The 16,515-nt window shown below is 39.0% G+C and overlaps 1 protein-coding gene across 7 annotated transcripts in view; it reads right to left on the bottom strand.

Annotated features, from left to right (window-relative positions):
* Positions 1-16,515, bottom strand: part of RDX (radixin) — a 110,782-nt gene that overhangs the window by 71,974 nt on the left and 22,293 nt on the right. For 6 of the 7 annotated variants that reach the window (XM_032167326.2, XM_032167325.2, XM_058446903.1 and 3 more), the window contains exons 3-5: positions 13,645-13,728; positions 5,912-6,007; positions 5,087-5,361 (exon numbers count right to left, since the gene is read on the bottom strand). In XM_032167326.2, coding sequence (XP_032023217.1) covers positions 5,087-5,361; positions 5,912-6,007; positions 13,645-13,728 — 455 coding nt within the window. Of the gene's footprint in view, positions 1-5,086; positions 5,362-5,911; positions 6,008-13,644; positions 13,729-16,515 lie in introns of those variants that run through there. The other variant, XM_032167329.2, reaches the window with a different exon arrangement.

Below are 16,515 nucleotides of genomic sequence, written 5' to 3' on the forward strand. Positions count from 1 at the left end.
TTTTTTTTTTTTTTTTTTTTTTTAGATGGCATCTCGCTCTGTTGCCCAGGCTGAAGTGCAGTGGCACAATCTTGGCTCACTGCAACCTCTGCTTCCTGGCTTCAAGTGATTCTCCTGTCTCAACCTCCCAAGTAGCTGGGATTATAGGTGTGTGCCACAATGCTCTCGGCCTCCCGCGTAGCTGGGATTACAGGTGTGCACCATAATGCCTGGCTAATTTTTCTTGTGTGTTTTTTTGGTATTTTTAGTAGAGACGGGGTTTCGCCATGTTGGCCAGGTTGGTCTGGAACTCCTGACCTCAAGTGATCCACCTGCCTCGGCCTCCTAAAGTGCTGGGATTACAGACACGAACCACTACGCCCAGCCAAATACAAACATTATATTCTACTACTACTATTTTAACACCAAATCAGCAAAGTCAACATGATTATAAGTTACCTACTCTGCACATTACAGTTTATGATTTCTATTCTCTTTGGCTCATATGATAATTATTCACCTTTATTTACCAGATCCTACTTTACTGAGAGCAGAAGCTGTGATGTTAAAATATTACTGTTTTACTATATAAAAAATCTTGCATGAAACCCAAGGATTTCTAGGCAGTATAAAGGAATGACAAAATCTCCCCCTGGATAAGTTACCTACTACTTAGAGTAGATTCCTTAAAGGGGTCTCAGACATACTGTTATGTTCTTATTATATACTCTGCTCCTTTCTATACGCATCTTTTCCAAGCTCTTGCTTTTGGGGAGAAGAGTTTTATTTTCCTTCTTAGAGAGCTTAGGTTTCCATAGTTTCTTGTCCTTCTTGCTATCTGGCCTCTGGGCTCACAGACAGGCATGCAATCAGCCTTGGAGACATAACCCAGTGCAGTCGATTGCTTACCATAATTATATGCCCTATGCCAGTACTAAAGAGGGCCTCAAAAATTTGTAGAGTGAATAAATGAATTAATCAATTTTTCCCAACCCCTAGTTTTTCTTCTTTTTCAGAGACAACTTTCCTTTATGGGCTGTCCATTATACACTAACCTCAATTTCCATACATGACATCCACTGCCCCCAGTCTACCATAATCTGGCTCAAACACCCAATACTCTATGGAAACTGCTCTTCTTCTTTTTTTTTTCTTAAGACAGAGTTTCACTCTTGTTGCCTAGGCTGGAGTGCAATGGCATGATCTCGGCTCACTGCAAACTCCACCTCTCGGGTTCAAGCGATTCTCCTGCCTCAGCCTCCCAAGTAGCTAGGATTACAGGCATGCACCACCATGCCCAGCTAATTTTGTATTTTTAGTAGAGACGGGGTTTCTCCATTTTGGTCAGGCTGGTCTCGAACTCCCAGCCTCAGGTGATCCGCCCACCTCGGCCTCCCAAAGTGCTGAAATTACAGGTGTGAGCCACCACGCCCAGCCGGAAACTGCTCTTCTAAGGTCACTACCAATCTCCTTATTCCAACAGATACATTAGTTCTCCTCATATTTGACCTCTTGATACTATTTGACAGTGCTGACCATTCTCTCCATTAAAGTATTCTTTTACCTTGGCTTCCATGATATAATACTCTTCTGGTATTATTCTTGTTTTCTGAGACGGAGTCTCACTCTGTCGCCCAGGCTGGAGTGCAATGGCGCCATCTTGGCTCACTGCAACCTCTGCCTCCCGGGTTCCAGTGATTCTCATGTCTCAGATTCCCGAGTAGCTGGGATTACAAGCATGTGCCACCATGCCCAGCCATCTTCTAGTATAGAATTATTGTTGAATCTCTGGCCATTTTGTCTCAGTACAGTTGTCCCTCCATATCCATAAAGGATTGGTTCCAAGACTCCCCGTGGATACCAAAAACTGTGGATGCTCAAGTCCCTGATATAAAATGGTGCAATATTTGCATATAACCTATGCACATCCTCTTGTATACTTTCAATCATCTCTAGGCTAATAATACTAATACACCATATTTTTACTACTATGTAGTATAATAATACACTACAAATGCTATGTATTGTTATCCTGTATTTTTAAAATTTTGTACCTTTTCATTGCTGTTATTTTATTTTTTTCAAATATTTTCAAACTGTGGTTGGTTGACTCTGTGAATGCAGAACCCAAAGACAAAAGCTGAGGTTCAACAAGATCTGTCCTAGGTCTTTTTCTCATTTTGTATGTACTTGGTAGGTTGATCTCTTTCATCCTCATGGTTTAATTACCATCTATTCACTGATTACTCCCAAAACTGTATCTATAGTCCAAGACTGTTCTAAAAGGTCTGTACCCACATATGCAAATAAATACTAGATATCTCTCTTGGTTATACTGCACATATTTCAAACTCAATAGGTTCAAAACTGAATTCATCTTCCCCCTCAAATGTGTTTTTTCTTCCACTCATTTTGATAAAAGGTATTACCAAATACCCAGCCGCCCAAGTCAGAAACCTGGTAAGTAAAAGTTTATGTATATCCAGCTCTTTTCAAAGGGAAGCAATACTATCTGGTGGAGCTAATTATCTATACCACAAGAGCTAAACTTTTCTACAGTAAGAACAGATTGCTGATTTGGGTTTTTCAATACAAGAAATCAGAATGTATCAGAATCACTAAATTATTTTATTTGATTTGTTATCACCAAATAACCTAATTACTCATTTCCTCCCCAGATTGTACTTAGATACTGAGAAATAGCGTCCTATATACCATACTGGAATAAGCCAATCACTGTGAAAATATCCTCTCTGTTCTAAACAGAAAATAAAAAAAAACAGTATTCTAACTTTATGACTAAGTCTCACTTAAGATTAGATGGCTTGAATTAGTCCTCCATGGAATATCAACTCTGAAGGAACAAATGACCTACGAAATTAAGGAACAAATCTTGAAATGGGCATTTGCACTAGCAACCACAAGCAACCCTATCTAAAGCATTTAGCCACCTTCCTTCTTTTTAAACAGAGTAGGTTAGAGCACACATGTATTTAAAACAAACTGTGCTTGTGTGTTATTGTAGTGTTTAAGAATTTTTTTAATTACATGAGTTATGAAATGTAAGCCAATTACTTAATCTGCTGCTCAATCAAACAGCAATCTGGCTTAACAATGAAAGATCAATGCTGTACTTGTTTAGATAAAGCATTCCTATTTAACATTTAAAAAAATTTTTTAAGTAATTCTGATTATAAAACAAAAGGTAATCCTTATATGAAATGAAATTCCACCATAACAGTCTGATTACTCAATTCAGTAGTCTAAGATGAAGAATGTTAGGTTAGAATAACATTCAAAACCAAAAGAATATAAACAGACTATCAAATATCTCATATTCCTGACTGTCTTGGTGAACAACTTACATAATTCTATCCTTTTCCAAGGTGACTACTATTGCTACAAAATTAAAGGGCAGAACACTGTAACATTTAATAATTAAATTTTGGCCAAGCATGGTGACTCACACATATAATCCCAGCACTTTGGGAGGCCAAGGCGGGTGGATCATTTGAGATCAGGAGTTTGAGACCAGCCTGACCAACATGGTGAAACCCCATCTCCACTAAAAATGCAAAAATTAGCCGGGTGTGGTTGTGCGTGCCTGTAATCCCAGCTGCTCAGGAGACTCAGGGAGGAGAATCGCTTGAATCCGGGAGGCAGAGATAGCAGTGAGCTGAGATCGTGCCACTGCACTCCAGCCTGGGCGACCAGAGCAAGACTCTGTCTCAAAGAAAAAAAAAAAATTAAAAAGTAATATTTGATGTTTCATTTTCTAGATTCCATCAATACTGCCAAATAACACTTGTATCACACCTGACAATTAAAACTGTAAATCATACAGTTCATTAATTATAATCATAAGCTAGAAGGTAGCCAGAGCAGGATTATTATCCCCACTTTGCAGATTTAGATACTGAGCTCAGAGGTTTTAGGTCACGTACCTAAGGTCACATATATAGCAAAGGGTGGAATCAGTACTCAAAATGTAGGTCTTCTGGTAATTTTTTCCTATACCATATTATTTTAAAGTAGCCATTATAGAAGCAGCAGTACACTGTAGATAAGAACAATGTACCAGCCTAGGAGTCTGAAAACCTAGTTTAAAAAGCCTTTTCAGGAAGTCAGAAAATTCAGCCAGGAGCAGTGGCTCACGCCTGTAATCCCAGCACTTTGGGAGACCAAGGTGGGAGGACCACTTGAGGTCAGGAGTTCGAGATCAGCCTGGCCAACACAGTGATACCCTGTCTCTACTAAAAATACAAAAATTAGCTGGGCATGGCGGTGGATGCCTGTAATCCCAGCTACTCGGGAGGCTGAGGCAGGAGAATCACTTGAACCTGAGGGGCAGACTCCAATCTCAGCGAGCTGAGATTGCACTGCTGCACTCCAGCCTGGGTGACAGAGTGAGGCTCTATCTCGGGGGGGGGGGGGGGGGGGGGGGGGGAAGTCAGGGAATTCTATGAAGAAAACACAGCCTGCCACTTATTCTCACTTATTAAGCACCTGCCTGTGTTAGAATTTGTACCAAGCAGCAACAGTCACATCCTTTCCTCAAGTCCAGATTATCACTGCCTCCATTTATTGCTTATGAGGAAAGAAGAGATAGATCAACCTTAGGTAATTATAGAGCATATAAATCTATGGAGGTGCTAGGTAATGATTTTTAGAAGTACATCCCATGATCCAGCTGGCAACTTAAAAATCTGAAGGAAAAAAAAAAAAAAGCCAAGTGCGGTGGCTCATGCCTGTAATCCCAGCACTTTGGGAGGCTGAGGCGGGCAGATCACTTGAGCTCAGCAGTTTGAGACCAGCCTGGGCAACACGATGAAACCCCATCTCAATGAAAAATACATAAAAAAAAAAATTAGCAGGAATAATGGCATGTGCCTATAGACCCAGCTACTCAGGAGGCTGAGGTGGGAGGATGGCTTGAACCCAGGAGGCAGAGGTTGCAGTGGGCTGAGATCACACCACTGCACTCCAGCATGGGTGACAGGTCCAAACCCTGTCTCCAAAACAAAAAAAAAACCTGAAAAACATTTTATTTGTAGACTTCTAGAATATAATTTCCAGACAATATAATGCAAACGCATGTTTCACTTACCGCTGGGGTAGCAGTCTATCATTTGCCAGGTAGCCTGGCTTATGAATCTCTTTATTATAATCTCCATACTTGGCTTGGACAGCATAGGAAGCCAAAAGAACTGCAGTTTCTGGAGGGCAATATATCTCATCATTTAAGATGGCTTCTTTAACTTGCAAGAAGAAAAGTCTCTGGGTTATTTCTTGAATTAATTCCTCAGAAACATCTTCAGGAAAGAATTTAGCTCTAAACTTGAACTGTAAAGGATTCTCTTTTTTAACATCCTGCTGTGTCACCTGGAAAAGTAATTTCAAGTATAATCAACAAAAATCTTAAGTTTACAATAATTAGACCTAGTCACATCAAATTCTTTTTGGAAGAAAATGAAAAGTGAAACAGATTCTAAATCTATGAAGATTTTAGTGTGTAATATTCTAAATCTGTAAACAAATATATGTGATAAAAGATTCTATGCTCTTGAATGTGACCTATAACTCAGATTCTAATAACCAAATTGAAAACTTTCTTCCATATTATTGAGAAGCTTATCCTACAGATATTTACATCAAAATTGAAGTACTCAGTATGCCATTTGTAATACCTGCTTTAATATTTGTTATAGGCTAAGTTTTCAAATAGGAAAAGTAAGCATTTTTTTCTTTTTTTTTTTTTTGAGATGGTAAGCTGATGGTGCCTGATTGAATTTAAAAAAACATGGTACCTCATAATGATTAACAGATAACTACAAAAGGAAGCCTGGAATCAGTCAGACTTAGCTTTTCCAGGACAAATTCATAACTTCAACTTAACATAATTATTAGTTTAATGTTATCGTACATATTTTACCTTTTTATTTAGTTTAAGCCACGTAGAATAACCTTTGCTGTCTACATACTGCAGCCCAAAAAACCAGACCTCACGCAAACCGACTGTTTTCACCACCTAAAACACAACAACAACAAAAAAACAATTTCAGTCCAACATACACATTGTGTCTAGATGATACACTTCCAAAGGAGAACAAAACTACATAAGTATACGTATATTCCTTTGCCATAGAAAAGGCTTTTCCTAAATTTAAGATATTAAAGGAACATTTTTGAAAACTCAAATTCAAGTTTTCTATACTCAATTTTTCTTTTTTTTGGAGAAGTTTTTTTTTTTGTTTTTTTTTTGTTCTTGTCACCCAGGCTGGAGTGCAATGGCACGATCTCGGCTCACGGCAACTTCCGTCTCCATTCAAGTGATTCTCCCGCCTCAGCCTCCAAAGTAGCTGTGATTACAGGCATGCACCACCACGCCTAATTTTTTGTATTTTTAGTAGAGATGGGGTTTCACCATGTTGGCCAGGTTGGTCTCGAACTCCTGACCTCAGGTGATCTGCCTGCCTTGGCCTCACAAAGTCTTGGGATTATAGGTGTAAGCCACTGCACCTGGCCTCTAATCCTCAATTTTGTAGTGTCACTTCAATCCTCTTAATTGATCCACTTTTTCATACCTCCTTTTCCTTATCTATCATGACCTCAACAATAACAAGAGTCTCGAAAATATATATATATATATATATAGTTTTCATAATCATACGTTCCAATTTCTATTTACCCCCACAAGTACCCTATTGGTATATTTAGGGCAAATGGTATCATTTTGGTGATAAGAAAAGTGCCTGATATATTCCATGTTCTACCTTCACTGAGCAAGAAACCATTCTTAGAACATACCATAAATTCCACCCTTCTACATTTTTGCTGATGTTTTTTCCTCTGCCTAGAATGGGTCTTCTGTATTTTTATGACTTATTGAACAATTTATTCTTTAAGGACCAGCTCAACTAACGTGCCTTCTGTGAATAAAGCTCTCCTACCATCTAGATAAAATTAATCACTTGTTCCCTGATATTCCCATAGGACTTTATCTATCCTGCTATTAGAAAATTTACTCTATCATAATTGTGTTATAGCAGTGTGTCTATTTACCCTCCTTGACTGCTTATGGACAGAGATTATTGATTTATGTGTCTTAAAATCCATAGCATCTCACAGGATGATTAGCCTGTGGTAGACAGTCAAAAGTAAGACTAAGCAGGCCAGCCGTGGTGGCTCACGTCTGTAATCCCAGCACTTTGGGAGGCGGAGGCGGACGGATCACAAGGTCAGGAGATCAAGACCATCCTGACTAACACAGTGAAACTTCATCGCTACTAAAAACACAAACAAAAAAAAAATTAGCCGGGCATGGTGGCATGCACCTGTAGTCCCAGTCACTTGGGAGGCAGAGGCAGGAGAATGGCGTGAACCCGGGAGGCGGAGCTTGCAGTGAGCCAAGATCGTGCCACTGCACTCCAGCCTGGGCAACAGAGCAAGACTCCATCTCAAAAAAAAAAAAAAGAAAAGAAAGTAAGAGTAAATAAAGTGGTGGAGTTAGGATACACACCCAGGACTTACCCACACCTAACAAAAGCATATTTTTTTTAAAAAATCTATATTTAAAATAAAATGAGGAAAATGATCCAGGGGAGGTAAAAGTTCATTAACATTTTAAAAGCTTTACAGAAAGATTCAATATCAGTTCTTAAATAATAAACATTCTTGGTTTTTTGTGGGATTTTTTGCTTACTTTTTTTTAAAGACAGGGTCTCACTCTGTACCCATAATGGAGTACAGTGGTGTGATTCACGGCTCACTGGAGCCTTGACCTCCTGGGCTGAAGCAATCCTCCTGCCTCAGCCTCCTGAATGGCTGGGACCACAGGCGCATTCCACCACACCTAGTTAATGTTTTTTTTGTTTTGTTTTGTTTTGTTTTCTGTAGAGGCAGGGGTCTTGCTATGTCGCCAAGACTAATCTTAAACTCCTGGCCTCAAGTGACCCTCCCACTTCAGCCTCTCAAAATGCTGGGATTATAGATGCAAGCCACTGTGCTTGGCCCTTGGTTTGTTTGTTTGTTTGTTTGTTTTGAGACAGGGTCTCACTCTGTCACCCAGGCTGGAGTGCAGTGGTGCAATCTCAGTTCACTGCAACCTCCACCCCCACCCCGGGCTCAAGTGATCCTCCCACCTCAGCCTCCCGAGTAGCTGGGACCACAGGCATGCACCACCAAACCTAGCTAATTTTTTATACTTTTAGTAGAGATAGGGTCTCACTATGTTGCCCAGGCTGGTCTTGATCTCCTGAGCTCAAGCAATCTGCCCACCTCAGCCTCCCAAAGTGTTGGGATTATAGGCATGAGCCATCATGCCCGGCCTGTTTTTTAAAAAATAATCTTAAAACATTTGGCGGGGCAGGGTGGCTCACACCTATACCAGCACTTTGGGAGGCCAAGGCGGCTAGATCACTTGAGGCTAAGAGTTCAAGACCAGCCTGGTAAACATGGTGAAACGCCATCTCTACTAAAAATACAAAAATTAGCCAGGTATGGTGGTGCACACCCATAATCCCAGTTACTCAGGAGGCTGAGACAGGAAAATCGCTTGAGCCCAGGAGGCGGAGGCTGCAGTGAGCCGAGTTTGCGCCATTGCACTCCAGCCTGGGTGCCAGATCAAGACTCCATCTCAAAACACACACACACACACACACACACACACACACACACTAATCTGAAAACATTCCAGGCTTTTGGTTTCAAGACAGCAAACTAAACCCTTCCATTTACTTTCCCACTCTTGAAAATTTTCACTGAAATGACAGAAAAAAAGAAAAAAAACACTGGCTGGGCACAGTGGCTCACATCTGTGATCCCAACACTTTAGGAGGCCAAGGCAGGAGGAGCTCAGGAGTTTCAGAACAGCCTGGGCAACGTAGGGAGACCTTGTCTCTTTAAAAAAAAAGAAATTAGCGAGTAGTCAAGCAAATCTGTAGTTCTAGCTAATCAGGAGGCTGAGGTGGTAGGATCACTTGAGTCCAGGAGGTCAAGGCTGCAGTGAGCTGTGATTATGCCACTGCACTCCAGCCTCAGTGACAGAGCAAGACCCTGTCTTAAAAAAAAAAAAAAATTTAAAAATAAGAAAAAAGCATTTAGAAAATGTTACCATCAAAAAAGCAAAAAGTGGGCCAGGCATGGTGGCTCACGCCTGTAATCTCAGCACTTTGGGAGGCTGAGGTAGGTGGATCACAAGGTCAAGAGTTCAAAACCAGCCTGGCCAACATGGTGACACTCCATCTCTACTAAAAACACAAAAATTAGCCGGGCGTGGTGGCAAGCGCCTGTAATCCCAGCTACTCAGGAGGTTGACGTAGAGAACGCCTGAACCCGGGAGGTGGAGGCTGCGTTGCATTGAGCTGAGATCGCACCACTGTACTTCAGCCTGGGTGACAGAGTATAAGACTCTGCCTCGAAAAAAAAAAAAAGTAAAAAGTGAGAAATTTCTAGAAGATGTGGAATATAAAGTCTCATACTGATAATGTAAAAGCTGATCAATGTCAAACAATGAAAAATTCAATGTGGACAAAAGGAGATTCCAAATAATCTAACTTTGGTAAAAGATAGGTTGCCCCAGCAGTGCCACAGAAAACATTCAAGCTTGGAATGGCAGGAGTAGTAATGTACAGCTCAAAAGCAGCAGAGAGAAGTATAACAAAGCAGCTGGACTCAGCTTCTGCCTCCACACTCTGTGAGATTCACAATGCTAAGGGAGATGCCCCACAGTGGGCACAAGGGATAATAGCTTAACTAACTTTAGACTATTACACAAATACAAGGAACAAGAAAGCTCAGCTGTGAAATTCCCTAAAAGGCCCTATCCCCCCAGTGGTTCTCTACTTCTTCAGAAGGTGCTCCTAGAACGCTTTTTTTTAATTAATATATTTTAGTGAGGCTGTCCTTTGAGCTCCCATAAACTTTTGATCACATACTTTTAGAAGCGAATCTCCTTTGGCACACAACTATAACATATGTATATTTATTTACAAGTTACATACTATCATGCTAATACACTATAAAGCATATATTTTTAAAAATTTTTAAAAATACATATTATACATACATATATATTTTTTTTAAATTAATTAATTTATTTTTTTGCCCAAACTGAAGTGCAGACCGCAACCTCCACCTTCTGGGTTTCAGCAGTTCTCCCACCTCAGCCTCCTGAGTAGCTGGGATTACAAGTGTGCACCACCACACCCAGCTAATGTTTGTATTTCTAGTAGAGACAGAGTTTTGCAATATTGGACACGAAAAGGTACAGTAAAAATATGGTATTACACTCTCGAACTCCTGACCTCAAGTAATCCTCCCACCTTGGCCTCCCAAAGTGCTGGGATTACAGGCGTGGGCCACCAAGTCTAGCCTAAAAATATATTTTAATACTTCTTTCACCCTAACAGATGTTCTTGCACACTCTTTGGGGGTATGAACACTCTGTACACTAATCCCACAAGAAGCAGCTAAAGGAGGAGGCTAGTCAAGAAAAAAGTCAGCAAGAAGCAAACCAAAGGACTTCAAGCACTCAGAGTCCCCAAACACAGAGCAGCTGGCCTCGATCTAACACCATAATCAGACGTGGGGCTTTACTACACATGGACTCATGTAGCTATGTGCTCTCATTTTAGAGGACCCAGTTTACCCTTGGCTTGACCTGAACCTGCCAGCTTATCCCACACACACTACATACAAAAGTAAAGTCTACATTTTTTGATCCTTGCATTTGAGTTCAAGGAAAGTTCTTCATTGCATTTGAGTTCAAGGAAACCAGTCAGGATATAGAACAGGGACTAAAGAACTGCTGAGAAGAGTCCATAACAGATAACAATACTCAATAATCTAGACCAGGCTGGACGGTGGCTCACGCCTGTACTCCTGGCACTGTGGGAGGCCGAGGCAGGCGGATCACTTGAGCTCAGAAGTTCAAGACCAGCCTGGGAAACATGACGAAACCCCATCTCTACCAAAAATACAAAAAAAAATCAGCCGGGCATGGTGGAGCACACTTGTAGTCCCAGCTACTCAAGAGGCTGAGGTGGGAGGATCGCTTGAGCCTGGGAGGCAGAGGTTGCAGTGAGCCGAGATCACACCACTGCATTCCAGCCTGGGGCGACAGGAGTGAGAGCCTATCTAAACAAAAAAAATTTTTTAATAAAGAAATAAGTAATAATCTGGACCATTTACAATATGAGTTGTGTGTGCGTGTGTGTGTGTGTGTGTGTGTGTGTGTTGGTGTGTGTAGTCAGGGTTGCTTAACAAAGGGGTTACATTCTGAGAAACGCATCATTAGACAATTGCATCATCGTATGAACATCATAGAATATACTTAAACAAACCTAAATGGTATAGCCTACCACGCACCTAGACTAAATGGTACAGCCTGTTGCTCCTAGGCTACAAACCTGTGCAGCATGTTACTATATTGAATAGTGTAGGCAACTCTAACACAACTGTTAAGTATTTGTGTATTTAAACGTATCTAAACATAGAAAAGGTATACTAAAAATAGGGTATTACACTCTTACGGGACCACTGTTGCATAAGTGGCCCTTCATTGATCGAAATGTCATTATGCGGCACAGGACACTGTATTTATCTACATAAATAGAAAGAGATACACACAAAACTATCAAATACTGTTCTACGCACTTTACATAGATTTTCATTTAACCCTCACAATAAACCTCTGAAGAAGTAATGTTACCATCATCCTAATTGTACAAACGAGAAAAATAAGGCAAAGAGATTAATTTGTCCAAAGTCAAACAGCTACAACTACAACTACTGCAGGCAGTGTGACTCCAGTGCCCACACTTCTAAACCACTGTACATCACTGCCCTATAATAAATGAGGTTTCATTTTCCTATATCCAAGTGAAAGTAATTCTACTTAATAAAAAACAAGTTTTATTTCTTAGTATCCAATACCAAAAAGGATAACTTGCTGATTAGTTTTTGGCTGCCACAAACATTTCACTTACTATAAATAACATTTCAATTTGCTATGAAGTACAATAAATGCTAACTCTATTCACATTTTTTTCAAATAAGATAGACTATATATTCACAAACAGGAGGCACAGAAGAATCAACAAAAGTGGATATTATATCAGAACAAAAGTGATTTGGAAAAAAGAAAAAACTGGAGATTGGTTCACAAGGCATGGTGAACTTAGCTCTTTATGATTTTGCTTTAAAATTTTGCACATCCACACAAAAAGCTTTCCATCATCCAAAAAGACCTTATCAGGACTTTTAAATTTATGAATTACCAAATCAGGAGATTAAGTATATTATTTGTCAGGAGAATAAACAACTTTACAGAATTTAGAATTTTTATTTCATCAGATTCGAATCTGTATTTGACAGAATAACAACTAACAAAACCAAGGTATCTAGTGTTACTTACTGCTGAAATGCTAGAAACTCTTTCGTTCTTTAAGATCAAGTTATTCTGACTACAGGCTATTGCTCTCCTGCTCCTAAGAAAAAGTGTATGTAAAGTTTATGTAAAAGTTATCCTCCTCTAAGTTTCATGCCATGCATGATATATACCACCTTCCTCTCTCTTTGCAACAGTTTCTTCATGTTCTTACTTAATCCCTGGGGCCAATCTCTTACCTCGTTTTCTCAGCAAAACTTGCTTACATTGCAATACAACATTATCTGGGAAGCTTAAATTTTAAAATACTGATGATTTAGAGTAGGCCCAGACAATTAAATCAGCATCTCTGGAAGGGGTTTCCAAGCACTGTCTCCTCTCCCTTTTTTTAAAGCTCCACAGGTGACTAATGCGCACTCAAGACTGAAAAGAAAGATAAGATCAGTAGTCCCAGTTCCTTAACATACCGGATATCTGACCTCCGTATCCCAACCTTTGCCTCATACATTATGAACCTATGACACCAAATTGTTGTTAGTGATCTCTGTATAGCCTATACAGGTTGAGCATCCCTAATCCAAAAATCCAAAATCCGAAATGCTGCAAAATCTGAAACCTCTTCAGTACAAACATGACTCTGCAAGTGGAAAGGTCCACACCTAACCTAACGTGATGGATCACAGTCAAAACTCAGTATAAATTTTATTTCATGCACAAAATTATTTAAAGTATTTTATAAAATTACCTTCAACCTATGTGTATAAGTTGTACACAAAACATAAATGAATTTTGTGTTTAGACTTGGGTCCCATCCCCAAGATATCTCATTATACATATGCAAATATTCCAAAATCTAAAAACATCCAAAATCTTCTGGTCCCAAGCATTTTGGATAAGGGATGCTTTCAACCTGTAATTCCCTATGCCTTTTGCTCCTGCTGTTCCTTCTGCCCAGGATTCCTACTCATTTCACTCAACAACTTTGTGGATTATCCTTGAATCCCTTTTAGTCACCATCACAATGATTCTCATAGATGTTAAATAAATGCCTGCTGAAAATTATTTTCAAGAAGTCCTCTCCCACAAATGTAGGAATGTGAAAGAATAAAGAATATCCCTATTGCTGTAGTAGGGATATCTGAATAGCTACTATGAAAAATTCCAAGTGGTACATTGTTGGATTATCAGCAAAAGTACAGAAAAACAGAGAAAGAGGTATGCAACAACATTCACACTATGGTGTCAAAAGTTGCATATTTCATGCAGTTTAATGATACCTGGTCAAAAAGTTGTTTGCCAGTTGTATTGGGCTGAATGGCAAATTCCAGCTCAGCATCCATTGTAGTTACTCTTACATTGATCTGTAATAAAAATAAAAGGAATAATAAGTAGAAGAGAAGTTATTAGGCATGAGAAAACTTTTATGATTTTCTTTATTAAAGTAATAAAGTTTTATTTTAATCACAAGAAATCTTAAATCTATTTGAAAAACAAAGAGCTTATGAAGTTCTCATTTAGGAACATCTATTGAATATTTAACATATACTGGGCACTAAGCTATGGGCTTTCCATACTCTCATTTAGCCCCTGCTATAATACTAGGAGATACTACCTTTATTTCTACAGAAACGCGAAGAGTTTCCATTATTCACCTAAGGACACATGGATATTAAAAGGCAGAGCAAGAGCTGGACATGGTGCCTCACACCTTTAGTCCCAGCACTTTGGAAGGCCAAGGTGGGAGGATCTCTTGAAGCCAGGAGTTTGAGACCAGCCTGGGGAACACAGTAAGACTATGAAAAATTTAAAAATTAGTTGGGCGTGGTGGCATGTGCCTATTATTTCCAGGAAGCTGAGGTGGGAGGATCACTTGAGCCTAGGAGTTTGAGGGCTGCTGTGAGCTATGATTGTACTACTGAACTTCAGCCTGCACAACAGAGCAAGACCCTGCCTCCAAAAACAAAACAAAACAAAACAAAAAAGGCAAAGTAGGTATTTAAATTGAGGTCTAACTCCAAATTCTTTGAATGTGATTCATTATCCCATATTTCTTTCAACATGAAAATCAGATTTCATTTTATTCATACTTTAAATACATTCTTCACTTTAGGAAAGCATTTATCTACAGTGCTTTATTTGCTAGATTCTATTTTTTGTTGTTTCTAGAGACAGGATCTCACTATGCTGTACTCAGGCTGGAGGGCAGTGGCCATTCATGGGTGCAATCACGGCACATTGCAACCTTGATCTCCTGGACGCAAGTCTATACTCCCACCTCAATCTACCAAGCAGCTAGGAGCACAGGCGTGTGCCGCCATGCCTAGCTCCAAACTCTATTTTAAATAATAATTCTATTGTGTAAATACCTTCCTAATATCTCAAAAACTTAACATGCCTTACCAAAATAATTTTACCACAGAATAGCATCTTCACCTAGAATTCTTCACGTGATCCAAATATATCTTTTTAGCTTTTTAAATTATTTTATCTTTTATTAACTTATTTCTCCTTTAATTTTCCCACACTTCATTTGCTGTTTCTGTATCTATTCTCTAACAATCTTTACTTTTCCCTTAACCAGTATAAACCTGTAGCGATTTCTACTAACATTGTTTCTGTAACAACTGTATTTAAAATTTTATATTAATATGTATTACTGCATTTGTTTTTATGTATCTTTTTCCATCAGCCTGTAGGTTTACTGAGGACACAGCTTGTGCCATTTTATCTTTCTAACTTTAACTCACACTATAAAAACTCTAAATCAGACTTATTTCCCCATATGTCTAACAATCACAACCTCAGCACGTTATAGCTTTCACCTGGAATAACTTCTGTAATCAAATCTTAGATTCATCCTTCTTTAAAACAATCTTATTTTTTTCTTTTCTAAAACTGTATCTTATTAAGAAATGATATATACAAAACATCTGTCATATGTAAACAATGAAGAATAATAAAACGAAACCCATAAATCTACCATCCAACTGAATAACAACAAATGGTAAATAATGTTGCATATACCACTGTATTTGTTCTTTGTAAATACCAACAGGTAATCACCAACCTAAATTTTGTTATTCTCTTGCTTTTAAAAAAAAATGGTTCTAACATAAATATACATATCTGTATGTAAAATAGCTTCATTTTTCTTGATTTTTAGCTGTATTATAACTGCACGATATTTGTTGATCAAGTTTTCCTTCTTGATATGGGCAATGCTTACACGGGTATATTCACTTTACGAAAATTCATCAACTATATACTTTTTTCTCCCTGTTGCCTAGGTTGGAGCACAGTGGCACAATCCCAGCTCACTGCAGCCTCAACCTCCCGGGCTCAAGCGATCTTACTGCCTCAGCCTCTTGAGTGGCTGGGACTACTATATTACACACTTCTCATATATTCTGTTTGGTATGTATATTCTACTTCAATAAATTCTTTAAAATTGCACTATACTAGTTTAATTTTTCACGGTGTGTTTCTAAGATTCATTGATATTTTTGTAATTAGAATTTTCACTGCTATGCAACATTCTGCACGTGGCCAAACAAAAATTTACTCACCCATTTTCCTGTCAATGAACACTGTCTCCAATTTTTTGGCTATTAAGAACAATACTGCTATGAACATTCTTGTACATGTCTCCGAGTGTCAGAATTTCTCCAGAATATACTCAGAATTCTTGAGTAATGAAGTGTGAGCACACCTTCTACTTTTATCACATAATGCTGAATTGTACAATGTAACTGTGTCAACGTATACTCCCGTCAGCATCGTATAAGAATTCTTGCTGTTCTATATTTCCAGGAACAGTGGGCATTATCAGATTTATTAATATCTGACAATTCAGTTAGCAGAAAATGGTATCTCAATATGGTATTAAAGTGGGATCCTCGATGCTGATGACGTCCACATTTCTGTACATGGCATGTGCATACAGAATTCTAAGATGGCCCCTGGTGTCATGCTCATGATTACGTTGCACTACATGATTAAAGAGATTTTGCCGAAGTACTTAAGATTACTAATCAGCTGACTTTAGAACAGAAAGATTATCTAGGAGGGCCTAAGCTAATCAATTTATCTGGCTACCTGCAGAATAAGTTACACCTTGATTTCAGCCTTATAAGACTTTGCAGCAGGGA

Source organism: Hylobates moloch, unplaced genomic scaffold (assembly GCF_009828535.3).
Source record: "Hylobates moloch isolate HMO894 unplaced genomic scaffold, HMol_V3 SCAFFOLD_11, whole genome shotgun sequence".
Taxonomy (NCBI): domain Eukaryota; kingdom Metazoa; phylum Chordata; class Mammalia; order Primates; family Hylobatidae; genus Hylobates; species Hylobates moloch.